This window comes from Convolutriloba macropyga, chromosome 2 (genome assembly GCF_964194025.1).
Source record: "Convolutriloba macropyga chromosome 2, txConMacr16.3, whole genome shotgun sequence".
NCBI lineage: Eukaryota > Metazoa > Xenacoelomorpha > Acoela > Convolutidae > Convolutriloba > Convolutriloba macropyga.
The window spans coordinates 46476316-46490559 of NC_134469.1; the positions used below are offsets into that span (position 1 = coordinate 46476316).

Genomic DNA, 14244 nt, shown 5'->3' on the forward strand with positions numbered 1-14244 from the left:
TTAATCGTTTTTTAATAAAACGAAGAGAGTAATGATGCCTAATTTTACGACTGGAACAGGAGATAAGCAATCTACAAGGTTTTGCAACTCCATAAATCGTTAAATTGGCGTGCTTTTGAAATTTTGAAGGGGTGTAGTTGTTTTTTTCCACATTTTTGGATTTTATAGAATCGTAAACCTAATTTAACAAGTTCTGATTGTGATCGCACCGAAAAAGAAAGTGAATCAAATATTATTCTTGAAGAGAATCTCATTTTGCTAGGCGGGCAAGAGTTTCGTTGTAGCCGAAATACACAGTGTAGTGTCCTCTTGGATTTTAAGGGGAAGTCTACTCGCAATTCAGAATTCTCCAACCGCGTGCCTGTTCCGTGACTTTGCGATACTTCACAACTAGAATGTGGATGGTCCCAGCTAAGTCAGAAGAGCGGGTTCCGTGCAGGTCTGCCAGAATGATGAGTCATTGAATGAAACAAGATTTTAGATCTGTCAGTTAGTCCTGGTACTCAGAATTTTCAGGGAGCGTAGTTTTTCAGCTGCTTCAGCCTTGTTTCCCAAAAGATCAGCCATAATATTGCGTTGCTTTAAGTTTTTTGTGCATTTTTTCTTGAAATACTGAAATTATCATCAGAGATAATCTCCGTTGAAATGAACAAAACTTATTGGTGGTAATATTTTTATTTTCAAAAAGGTTGTGTTGCGCAATCGTGTTCCCTTTTCTCCTCGTTTGTGCAATTAAGATTAGAGAATGGTTTCAAACGTTGGCCTTTTCGCGTATTGTTTTCGATAAGGTTTTTAGTCGGCGAAATAAGGAATAAGGACCTTTATTTTGATCTGGCAATGGTTTTCTGTGATTTTTTAGTAAGGGAGTTCATATTCAGATAATCGTAGATTTTTAGGGACGGTACTGTGATTCTTATTAAAGCCGTGTCAGCAATTCCAGGCGGCTATTATTGCGCTCCTAATTTTTACAATTCAAAGAATTTGATTTTTATTGGGGCGCTGTTTTTTTTAAGATGTGTTCACACATTTTTCAATGACTTTGATCTTTCAAAATGGGATAAACAAGTAAAGCCCAGCGGGCATTAAGTTTCATTACAGGCCCACAGTGGGCTTCCGTAGTCCTTCAAGTGCTTAGAGTGGTGCAGCTGCTGGGATAGCCTTAATTTAAGGTTAAAAGGTCATTTTTAGGAGTTTTTACAATTCAAAGAATTTGATTTTTATTGGGGCGCTGTTTTTTTTTAAGATATGTTCACACATTTTTCAATGACTTTGATCTTTCAAAATGGGATAAACAGGTAAAGCCCAGCGGTCATCAAGTTTCATTACAGGCCCACAGTGGGCTTCCGTAGTCCTTCAAGTGCTTAGAGTGGTGCAGCTGCTGGGATAGCCTTAATTTAAGGTTAAAAGGACATTTTTAGGAGTTTTCGGGCTCAAAATGGTGCAATTTTTCATGTTTTTCGTGATTTTTTGAGTGTTTTACTTGAGTAGTCTTAGGTTGAAGTTTTTGAAGGTTGATGAAGGCATTTTGCGGGACGAAATTACTTGTTATGACCATTTTATGAGATATTTGTTTTGGTACTACAAATACAAACACGCAAAATGATAGTAATTTTTGCAATTTTTTCAAGTTTTTTGAAAATTTTTTTCATTTTTTGAGTTTATCCAGCTTCAGCGGCCAGGAAATCGTCTTTAAGGTTTGATAATAGGGCACTGTATAGGTTCTAGTAATATTGGATTGGTTTTAACATTTTGATGTCTCGAAATTCGGCATTTTCTTTTGATAAAGTCAGCAATTTGTTTCTAAAGTTTGTCATATGATATTTGTCCATTCTCAAGTGCCCGAAAACCGATTCCACGGTCTGATAAAAAGTTACTGCATGGTTGTTAGTTTCAGTGGATTTGTTTTCAACAATTTGACCTTTCGAATTTTATAAATTTTTTGATGGATTGGTTTTAACATTTTGATGTCTCGAAATTCGGCATTTTCTTTTGATGAAGTCAGCAATTTGTTTCTAAAGTTTGTCATATGATATTTGTCCATTCTCAAGTGCCAGAAAACCGATTCCACGGTCTGATAAAAAGTTACTGCATGGTTGTTAGTTTCAGTGGATTTGTTTTCAACAATTTGACCTTTCGAATTTTATAAATTTTTTGATAAAACTTGCAATTTTTTAGTTTTTTCAAAACATTTGTCTTTTATTCAATTTTTCTTGGCTTAGTAGCCAGGTAACCTCATCCAGGGTTTGATAGTATGTTATTAAATAGTTGCTAGGGGAAAGTGAACTGTTTTCAACACTATTAGAACGAATTTCTATTTTTTGAAAGTCGAGATTTTTTCAAAAAATTATTGGCTATCGATCTTTGAGCCAATAAATTTTTTAAGGCATGGAATTGGGTTAATGGATAGCCTGTAGAAACACAGAAATGATTCTGAAGATAATAATATCACGATTTTCAGCAACATTTTGTTAGAATTTGTAATTGATTTTAAAAAATTCGGTCATTTTTGTGTTAATCGATCTTCAAGGGCCAATGAATTTTTTTCAGGTCAAGCAGATATAATACTGGACCATTTTCAGGAAGGAAAATTGGTCTTGAACGTATTTTTGAAATAGATATATTTGAAGGGATGAAATTTTGTCTTAAGGGTTAAAAGCTAAAAGAGTTATAGCAATGAGTATTTTTTGTTTTGTTTGTTTGATTGTTTTAGTTTCTCAATTTTTTAGATGATTTTGTTTGTGTTTTGGCTTGCATTGTTCAATTGATCTTCTGATCAGGTAAAGTTCTTCTAAGTTTTTCATTCAATTCTTTGAATTGTATTTCAAGACTTGTCTTGCTATTTTTTTTAATTCATCTAACAGAATTTTTGTTTCGTCTTACCGTGACGTCATTTCTGCTTTTAGGTCAATTGCGTGACTTGCCTCACTCATAAAATTGATTTCCGAATTCACTTATGGAACTTTAATTTTTATGAACATTTACTAGTTAAAGATCAATAGTGTGCATCTAAGTGGTGCCAATTACCCTAATTCTTGAGTATTAGTCTGAGTTTTTGGTATCGAATATCAATTGTGAGAATGCTCTTTTAGGGCTTTTTCCTTATAAACCGTGTGTGTCATTAAATTGACAGTACGTATCTAACCCTAAAAATCTAATGGTCTACTAAAGGACTTTTGGTCAGTCTGCCTATCTTGTTTCTTTAGTTTTTTCAATTCATGGAAGGCATCAGCGTCTATCGCAGCTATTTTCTGGCAATCTACCGGCTGTGTTTTTCTTTGCTCTTTGGTTTTTATCGGTAATCCATTTGGTTTTTTTTCACAAACTCAATCCCAGAAAGCCCAGAAACTCAATTTTTCAGTCCCAGAAAGCCCTCTCAAGTAATTTATGAGTCATTTAAACGGTTTTTCGTCTGGAATTTTATCTCATTTTTCTCATCAATAAGTTATATTGTTTACTATTTGAAATGTTTTAATTATTTATTTTTTTGTTCATGCCTGACATTTGTGCTACTTTTAAGCGCTGAAACGTCATAACTGACTGGAGACTAGATATAGGCGGATATATATTGCATTTTTGACTGACGACGAATTTGAGTAGAACAAAGAATTGAGTCTTTACGTTGGAGTCATTCAGTGGAGTTCTTTTAGAGTACTCTAATCTATCGAGAATCTCCATTTTTTAAAGCTGCGAAGCTGTAAACTGAGCGGAGCTATATTGCAGTTCTTGATTTTTTTTTTACAATTCAAAGGATTTGAATTCTATTGGGGCGCTGTCTTTTTTTAAGATCTGTTCACACATTTTCATGATTTTTGAAGTCAAATTGGAGTAGTGATTTGGCCACGCCAAAACACAAGTGAAGCGAAAAAAACGAGTAGTCTTGAGCCGAGAATTTTTTCGTTCTAATTTTAAAGTAGAGTGAGAAAGCGGTGTTTGACCTAAAATTCGCTTTCTCGCTAGTGATTTTTTTTATAGCTGCGAAGCTGAAAGCTGAGCGGAACTATATTGCTATGCTCTTGTTTTTTTTTGTTTTATCGTCTGACGCTCTTTTTCGTTTTACCTTGTTCACACAGCAAAGCTTTTCCTCTCACTAACAGCGTTTGCGCGCGTGACCTCATTTCTCATTCCCTCTCTAGCAGAGGTTTTAAGTTCATTTGCGTGATTAGATTCTGATCATAAGTGAATTACCCCACCTAATAAAATTACTTTAGCACTTTAAAACTTAGTTGAATTTGGATTAGTTAAAGGTCAGAGGTGCAGTAAAGGTCTCTAATAAAAGGCTTCTGCGGAATGAATTTTAACAGGCTTTGTTAAGTTTTCGCTGAATGTTTTACCTATCTTTTTGAGTGGCGTCATTTTTTTAAATCTAGATCTGTATCTGTTTCTATCTCTATTGTACGGCACGCAAGTCTATTCTTTCGCAGCTATTCCGGCAATCTGCTGGCTATGTTTTTCAATTTTTCGGAAAATCATTCTGTTCCAAGTTTATGGATCTTTATGAGTCAGTGAAACTTTTTGAAGCTTGAAATAGGGGTACTGGATAGTCTCTTGAAACAATGAATTGGTTTTGCAGATTTCAATATCTTGAATTTTAGCAAGATTTTGCTACAATTTGCGATGTTTTCAAAATTTTTGAATGTTTGTCCTTTTTTGAGTTTAACGATCATTACTGGCCAACTGAATTTTCTAAGTTTTGCAGATGGGTTTCTTGTTCACATGCGGCATTTTGACATCAATTTTCTGTCTTTATATTTTTTTATGTTTTTCTATGTTTTTGCAATTCAAAGAATTTGAATTGTATTGGGGCGCTGTCTTTTTTAAGATCTGTTCACACATTTTCATGATTTTTGAAGTCAAATTGGAGTAGTGATTTTGGTCACGCCGAAACAGGAAGTAGAGCGAAAAAGCGAGTGGTTTTGCGGCGGGAAATTTTTTTGCTCTTAATTTAAAGTAGAGCGAGAAAACGGTGTTTGAACAAAAATTCACTTTCTCGCTAGTGGTTTTTTGTTCACATGCGGCAATTTCACTTTGTTTTTTCGATTTTTTTGATCGGATTTTTTTCTAAATGTTTTTTGCAATCCATTTATAGTCCGTTCTAGGTCTTGTTTTTTGTTTAGTCAATGAAAATTCTTTGAATTGTACGTCAGGACTTGTCCTGCTATGTTTTTTTGTTTCGTCGTCTGACGCTCTTTTTCGTTTTGAATTTGTTCAGACAGCAATGTTGAAAAGGTCAAATTTTCTTTCTTCCTCTCACTAAGGGCGTTTGCGCGCGTGACGTCATTTCGCATTCTCTCCCTAGGAAAGGTTTTAAGATCATTTGCGTGATTAGTTTTGATCCTACGTGACTTACCTCACTCAATAAAATGACTTTTGCGCTTTAAAACTTAAATTTAATTTGAATTAGTTCAATGTCAAAGGAAATTATATGTGCAGTAAAGGTTCCCTGTACTAATATTTTTTTTTTCAATCTGTAATGTTCTTACTTTTCTCTCTCTTTAGTCATTGCCAACGCATTGGAGAGACCGATATTGAGGACGAATTGATCAACAGAACTTTTGTGGCTCAGCAGTTCCTGGACATCGTTGGATTACTCGATTTGTCCATGGATGAAGTTGGAAGGTTAGTCTTTGCGTACTGATATTTGCCCATTGATGTTTTTCTGACATCCAGGAACTCGCATAAATTATTTGTTCGTTAAGGAAAAACGTGGTGAAAGTACTGGAGTGTAATTTGAAAAATGTGAGAAATAACGAGTATTCACGACTGGTGGAACAGGAAATGCAATTGCTGCGAACACTTCTTGGCAAGCAGAAATTTGTCCATTCCACTTTGGAAGTTATCAACGAACTGCGCTTCCCTTTGGGCGGTGTAAGTAGCGAAGCCTACGATCTGCACAAGAGCTGCTCAATCAATCAAACGAAGGATCAAACTAAAGACACTACAACAGCTGTTGGTTGGGGCGCTGTAGAGAAAAGTGCAGCAGGTGGGAATGGCACAACAATGGAACTTGATGCTGAAGATATGGAGACTAGTGTCTTGAGAGAGCACCAATTTCAGGTAAAATTTGACCGCCTCATCGATGTTTCACTAAAGGACTTCTATACCACTACGGTTATGTTTAATTGCTCTCAAATGAATTTTGAAGTTAATTGCTCTGAAACGAAAATTGTCGCAATTATATTGGCCCTGTGATCTATTTTTATGCCATTATTCCATTGGCCAAATTTTAGCCTGACACTGGCTTTAAAAAAAAACAGCGTAAACAAGTAACGCCCTGAGGGTATTAAATTCTCAGAGCCTTTGGGCATACCGGACTGTTTTCAGGAGACAATTTCATAGTGTGAAGGGCGGTTTCTAGAGTATAACCCCCCCCCCCTCCTCGCACTTCGAAATGAATTAAGCATCTTTAATTAACTGTTAATAGCCATTGTTTGTTACAGCTGAACAAGTTGAGAGTGGAGATAATCAAACAGCGAGACATTATGGATGCATGTGTGGCTGAGAGAGACTTCCTGAAAGCACAAGAGGAAAAGGAAGTGCTCACCAGTCTAGAGAAAGAGAAGGACACTCTGCAGGAATCCATAAATAACTTGAAAAATGTCAAGTCCAGAGCCGATAAAGCAAACGTACCGGATACAGCAAATAGCAATGAAGAAGCTGAGAATAAAAATAAGGAGGACGCTGCCATGCTTGACGAAGAAATGAGACCAAGTCAAAACAGAGAGAATGCCGAAGAGACGGTACAAAATCATTTGACCTTTTAACAGCTGCTCTATAAAGTTATGGAAACGGCTAATTTGCGACAACTATTGGTCTTAAAGTCTCCTATTTTCACATTTTTGGAACGAACGAATACAAAATTTAAAGCAACTATTTCGGTTCTGTTACCATTTTTATGCTTGATAGATTTTTCGTCTGACACTTTTGACCTCTTCGTCCACCTTTTCGTCCTCAAAAACAAGATAAGCAGGTGATGCTTTGATGGCAGTAAGACGTAAGATCATGGTGAGGGAACTTTTTTGCCGGTTGGGTCCCTCCTCACTCCAACACTCCTCATGGCATTGTGCCTCTAACCCCGCTCACTGGACCTCCGCACCACGACCACCAAATGCTAGCCTCCTTCGCTAAGGCTGGGTATCTGGGAGCCAACTGTCCGCCTGTTGTTTGAGGGCATTTCACCCGACATTAATGCGTTTTATTCAATCTATTACACTTTTTTTATTTTCTCAGTGTCGCCTGCATGTCATCTTCCTGAAAGAACATCGAAAGTGCGCTTGTTTCCGTAAATAACGTTTTTAAGAACTAACCTGGTTTCAAATTAAGTAGCAGGACATTGTAATCGTATTTGAAAAGTTTATATACAGCTATTTGAAAACCTCAAAAACGACGGGTTGTTAAGAGACGCATAGCAAATTTGAGTTTAGATATTTTAATATAAATCGATAGCATAGATGCTAAAGATCAACTTGCTTTTTTAGCGAACCGGTTTCTTCATTTAACTTGAAATCATTGAATAATAAACGGCGAAGAAGCTAATATTAAGATCTGTTCACATTTTTTTGTCCAAGCCAGAGGTCAAAACTTGATGGCGATTTTAGTCAGGTAGAAGATGTAACACGACCAAAAAATGGAGTAGTTTTCATTTGTGAATTTTAGAGTTGTTTCACATGGAAAATTTAAACTTGTTTTTTCAGCTAAATCGATTTTTGTGAGGAGTTTTGTAGATTGTTTCCAAGGGCTATCCAAAAGTCGGTCAAGGTCCAGTTTGTCTTTGCTTTTCACTCAAATATTTAATCGTATTTCAGAACTTATCCTTGTTGAATTGCTCTCGGAGAGAAGCAATTATTATAAACGTGTCTTTTTACGACTCGAAGAAGAGTATTGAGATTGTACAGAATTTTACGACTCGCAGAGAGGTATTGTGAATCTACAGGTTTTTTAAACTGAAGTCATGGCTTGAAATTCGACTTTTGTTCTCGAACATTGACTTCTGTTTTGGACAATGGACTTTAAAAGTACCTTAGTCTGTAATGTATAGAAATTAAGAAGTGATGTATTATTCAAGATGAAAAGGTCATTGCGAGAATTTTGGATCCCATATAAGTCCCTCCAACCTATCAAACCTACACCCCTCCCCCAACTAACCCTTCTCCCCCTATAAAAACACACCTACCTCCCCCCACCCTCAACTAACGCCCCCACCTACCTACCCACATTTATCACCAATTTTTTTCTCAGTATCCATACATTTTTTATCTTTCATTGAAATTTGTAGGCTTATTTGAGAGTTTCCATTGCAGGACTCTTCGATTCGTTTCCGATATTCTTCTGGCTATGTTTTTTTTAGCTAAAGTCATAACTTGAAATTTGAGTTTTTGGTTTTCGGACAACGACTTCTGTTTTCGAACATTGGTGGTTAAAAGTAGCTTAGTTTTTAATGTATAGTAAATAAAAACTAATGATAATATTCCGGGTTAAAAGGTCATTTCGAGAGTTTTTGAACCCATATAAATCCCTACAACGTATCTGAACTACCTCCTCCCCCAACTAACCCCCGCCGCCGCCCACACACACACATCTTGCCCCCCCCCCCCCCCCCGACACGTACACCCACCTCACACCTAACCCCCCACCCCCACCTAAACCCCAAACTGCCCACCCCTCTCACCCCCAACTACCCACCCCCCTCACCTACCTACCCACATATTTACCCCAAAGTTGATTTTTTTCCTACTTTATATTGCTTTCTTCCGTATTTATGAAACAGGTAGTGTTAGATAAGCATTTTTATTGAGTCGTTTCTGGTATTATACCGGCTATGTTTTTAAGCTGACGTCATGACTTGAGATTTGACTTTTATTTCCAAACTTTGACTTCTGATTTAGAACGTTGACTTGTTTTTGAACAATGGACTCTAAAGTTGCTTAGTTTGTAATGTGTAGTAATTAAAAACTGATAGTAATATTCAAGGTTAAAACGTCATTGCGAGAGTTTTTCAGCCCATATAAGTTCCTCCAATCTATCTAAATTATACCCCCCTCGCCCAACTACCCAACACGCCCGCCCAACACCCCCCGCACTGCCACCCCCCCCCCCCCCACACACACACACACACAGTCAGCATTTGACTTACCTATCTCACTGAATGGAATGTAGATTTCATTCAGCTAATTTACGTGAATTTGTTTAATGCCAAAAGACGAAATCAGAGGAAACGGGGTAAACAAATAGAACCCTGGAAGTAAATCTTAGTGAATTTAGTAATCAAAGTTTACTGGAGTATACTGCTATCAAAATTAAGTTATTGTGCTTAATTAATCATCATAATTAATTGGTCTAATGAACTGTGGATAAAATAAGAACGTCCTTTAATTGCTCTTAAAACACTCTTGTGCACATTTTAGAATGCCGAAAGTCTGCAGTGCCAGAAGTCAAAATGCCAAAAGATGCTACTTAAGACAGAAGTTGAATTTCGTTGATTTTCGTCATTTTAAAACGTGGGCGTTTTTTGTTTTAAGCATTGTTAAGTGACTCTGCAGAAGTCACTTCGAAATTCCGACTGAATATCTCGAACCGCTTCGCGGTTCTCGATAAACGCCAGAAATTCTCAGTGACTTCAAGCAGAGTCACTTAACCATTACTAGAACGATGCATGTTCACGTGTCCTTATTGAACGTGTCCTTTTATTTTAATTCAAAGTTTTGGGTTCACTGTTGTCTTCTAGATTATTTCTTTCGATTTCATTTCTTGGGTGTCTGCTGCAAGTCCAGATCAGCCCCCCCCCCATTCACCGCCCCAATCCCCACCCCTGCACATCGTTCAGGCAGTAAGGGCCCCGTGTAGCCCAAGACCCTCGCTCATCTGTTGCCCTTACAGCCCCCCCCCCGGTGCAACCCCCCCCCCCCCGCTGCGCTCACCTCACGCCCTTCAATTAACCTAAAGATAGCCTCACTAAACCGTGGCTAGCTACCGACTAAGCCAACCGGTCGTTTGAAAGCAATTCGACCGACGTTAGTCGGTCATATTTCAGTGATTTGAGTTGCGGGCATTCAGAAAGTAAATCCAAATTAATGTCTTCGGCTCTTAGACGACAGGTCCGTGATCCGAAAGCGTCGCACTGAGTTTTTACACCATTGAAGTTTCTCTGGCCTGCTGGCGAGAAAAGTAGGTGTGAAAAAAAATAGCTCTAATGGAACGATTTTTTTGTTCACCTGCGACTTTTTCAAAGCAGGTATCTATTCTGTTCCCCCCCCCAAGCTTAGTGACCATTTTTTATGACCCCCAGACGCACTTGCTTTTTTCTCACATAGTAACGTGCGAAACAGAATAGATCCCAAAGCAGTTTAAATGTTTAAAATTATATCATTTTCTATACCAACCCGTATTTATTTGCCCTCAAACAAGGTTTGAAGCAATTGTATTAGCCCTGTAGTTTTTTCTCCGCACTCGGTGCGCTCGAATTACATGGTCTGAAGAAGACATCGAGCGCACTTTTGTCTGGATAATGGCCTTGAATTTGTCTGATCAGAGGTCACTTAGTTCGGGACGGTCTGACTGGAGGCAGTTTTGATCTGTTACTTGTCTGATCAGAGGCCAATTCGAGCGCACACTAGTCTGATCAGAGGTCAATTCGAGCGATTTTTTTCAACTTTTTGTTATTTTTTGCTGACAGAGGTTGTCTCTCCCAAGAGACAACAATACAGCAGCATTCTGATCAGAGACTCATCGAGAGCCTGATTGGTTGATGAGAAACAAGAGGTCTAGCTGATAGCAACTGCCGGTCCCCTTTTGAAAACCCATGGTTTAACTGTAGATCAAGACGCTATTATGCAAAGCTGTCTAAGGTCATCTATTCTGTCAAAAACTTGATTTAATGGCATACTCAACAATATTTTTTCGGCACTTGGGATTTTTTTTATTAGCAATACTTTTAGATTTGGTTTTTCCTTAGTTGAATATATTTCCGAAAACATCATTTTTCATGAAAAGAATACATTATCACAATATTGAGAGAGTTTTTCATGTTCAAATTCGTTCTCTGATCAGACTATTTTGAACTCACTTTAGTCTGACCAGAGGCCATTTCGAGCGCACTTCAGTCTGATCAGAGGCGATTTCGAGCGCACTTCAGTCTGATCAGAGGCGGATTCGAGCGCACACTAGTCTGATCAGGGGGTGACATTCGAGCGCACAATAGTTTGATCAGAGGAAGTTTTCAAGCGCGCTTTAAGCACACACGGAGTTTCGAACGCAGTATAGTCTGATCAGAGGACAAATCAGTCTGGGTTGGTCTGATCAGAGGTCACTTTTGTCTGGGATTGTCTGATCAAAGGCCATTTCGGTCTGGATCTCAACTTGGGTTTTGTCTTGCTAGTCTCTAAGTATAAGATTTATCCAAACTTTTGAGGAAACAATTTATGCCGTGAAAGGGGTTCTTAATCTTGGGGGGCGGGGGGGGGGGAATCGACCCCCACGCCCCTCCAACACTCCCCTTGTGCACCCTCCCGCACCTGGCGGTTTGAACTCACCTCTTGTCCTGATCTCCGAAGCTTACCCCACCCCCAACGCCTGATCAATAAATTGATTTTGAACTGAGTTCAAAATTACATTCGGTTAAAATTTTTAATTTCAGGTAGGTAGAGTTAATGTTAATTGGGCCTGAAAATGGTTTCGTTATGGAAGGAAAACTGGATTTTTTTGAAAGAAAAAGTTGTTTGACATAATTGTCGATCGATGCTTCCGATCTTTTTTCCTAAGAAAATTCCCTTTAATTGCAGTTGGACGGAGTTTAAGCATTTTTTTGTAGTCAGTTATCTTTTGTTTGACCAATTTCACTTTTTTCGTTGATATCTTGAATTTCGCTGCCGATTTAAATTGCTTTCATTCAGTCACAATTGTAAGCAACTGGGCTCAATTGGCAGCAGTATGCTACTACTACCTGATAAACTGGTAACATGTTTATTACAATTCAAATAAATAATTTTTAATAGCCGCCCTCATCTCAGCCGGCTATTATTGCGCTCGTATTTTTTTATTGAGCTCGTATTTTTGCGCTCGTATTTTGCCGCTTTTTCGACATTTTGCGTGAAATCTTTTTGACTTCTCTAGGCTAGTCTCTCTCTTCTCTCATTCTGCTAAAAGTGAATTTGAACATCAGTTTCTAAGCAAAGCAATTCCAAATGAACAGAGTCGGTATAAAAAATTGAAGTCAGAAATAGAAACGGGATAAACCCATAAAGCCCAATTTTAGATGCCCGCTATTTGAACGTCGTTCCTATAAGTCTTAGTTACCACCTCTAATGCTTATTGGTGTTGATAGTAGCCCCTGTAGCCTCTCTCTAAGAAACAGAAGTATGTTCAACTACCAAAATGCCATCAAAATAAATCGGACTTAAAAAATATTTTTGTACAAAAATCTTTTTTTTTTCATTATATTCTATTCGTTCAATCCCAATCATGCTTATTGGAATCAACGGCGGCTATTTTCCAGCAATCTGCTGGGTATGTTTACAATTCAAAGAATTTTAATTGTATTGGGGCGCTGTTTTTTTACGACTCGAAGAGGAGTATTGGAGAAGTCGTTTTTTACGACTCGAAGAGTATTGGAGAAGTCCTTTTTTTAAATCAATTTTATTGGAGTGAATTTTGAAGCGGGAAATGAAACACGTGAAAAAGTTTGGAGTGATTTTGTCGCTGAACAAAATGAAGAGTGGAGCGAAAAGAGAGTGATTTGTTCATATCCTTGTTTTCTAGAGAGCGAGAAATTGAATTGTGAAAAAAATTCTGTAAGCGAGCGAAATTTTTTGTTCACGTGCGGCATTTTCAAGCTGTTTTTTTCTCAATTTTGTTTGGTTGCGAGGTTTGGTTATGATTTTCTTTTAATTTTAGGCTGGCTTTGATATTGGTTTGAAGATTTTTGGAAATTAAGGTGAATTTTATGCTAATTCGGATGTGTTTCATGTATTTTGCTTATTTTTGGGCTAATTTTTACAAGTTTTTTTCACTATTGTTTTGTTTCACTGCCTGAAATGGGTATTGAAAAGACCCCTATTACTTGAGCGGTTTTTAGTTAACACGTTGTTACAGTTTTGTGGATGATGAAGCATTTTTTTTTGTTGAGAAATGACGAAAAATTGCTAAAATTGGAACTAATTTTCTTAATTTTTTGCAATTTTTCGGCTTTTTTTCTGTTTTTTGACAAGTTTCTTAACCTATTATGACTTGCCTTTTGTTTTGCGAGCATCTGGATACCCTATTAGCTGAATATATTAACTTTTCCGGTTTTTTAGTCAAAGTTGTTTGTGAGAGCTTATTTTTTCATGATTTGGCTTCATTTAAAAATCTCATAAGTGGTTGCATTAGGTCTTAGTTGTGTTGATGAATTAATTGTGGCAGAGATAATTATTTTGGGGTCTCAATTTATGACAGAATTTGATCAGATTTTTTATCATATTTTGATAGATTTGATTTTTTTTTCACTTTTTTAATGGTTTTATTTCAAGATAATCCTAAATTATTGGAGGCACGTTTTGTCTGATGAGCAGTTGGATGGCATTTAATTGGATTTCCAATTCGATTCGTTTCCGGAATTCTTCCGGCTATGTCTTTTATTAAGATCTGTTCACACATTTTCACGATTTGTGATTTTGGAGTAGTGATTTGGTCAAATTGGAGTAGTGATTTTGGTCACGCCGAAACAGGAAATGGATCGAAAAAGCGTGTGGTTTTGCGGCGTGATATTTTTTCGCTCTAATTTTAATGTAGAGTGAGAATACGGTGTTTGAAAAATTTGCTTTCTTGCTAGTGGTTTTTTGTTCACATGCGGCAATTTCACTTTGATTTGTACTTTTTTTTTTCAATTTTCTGGATAAAAATTTTTTCTATATGGTTTTCCCAATCCATTGATAGTCCGTTCTAGGTCTAGTTTTCTGTTCAGTCAATGAAAATTCTTTGAATTGTACGTCAGGACTTGTCCTGCTATGTTTTTTATTTAAATAAATGTAGTTATCTTCAACTTGATTGATCTTTTTGCGCTAATGAAAATTTTATAATTGTGATCCAGTTTTTGGAAAATTTTTCGAGGCCGAGAGAGAAAGCGAAAACATTGAAAGCTACTGAAATAACAGACTCTGTTACTGCAAGATCTATAATTTAGTTAGTCTACTTTTCTGTCAATATAGATGCTTTTGGTCTTCGAGCAATTTTTTTCATCGGACAGTTCTTTTGTGTGATTTTCTTCCTTCCAAA

General features: G+C 37.2%; 1 protein-coding gene across 1 annotated transcript in view; it reads left to right on the plus strand.

Moving 5' to 3' along the window:
• Positions 1-14244, plus strand: part of LOC142358705 (condensin complex subunit 3-like) — a 46899-nt gene that overhangs the window by 20887 nt on the left and 11768 nt on the right. Inside the window, exons 7-9 of the mRNA XM_075410231.1 lie at positions 5497-5616; positions 5697-6054; positions 6438-6737. Coding sequence (XP_075266346.1) covers positions 5497-5616; positions 5697-6054; positions 6438-6737 — 778 coding nt within the window. The remainder of the gene's footprint in view (positions 1-5496; positions 5617-5696; positions 6055-6437; positions 6738-14244) is intronic.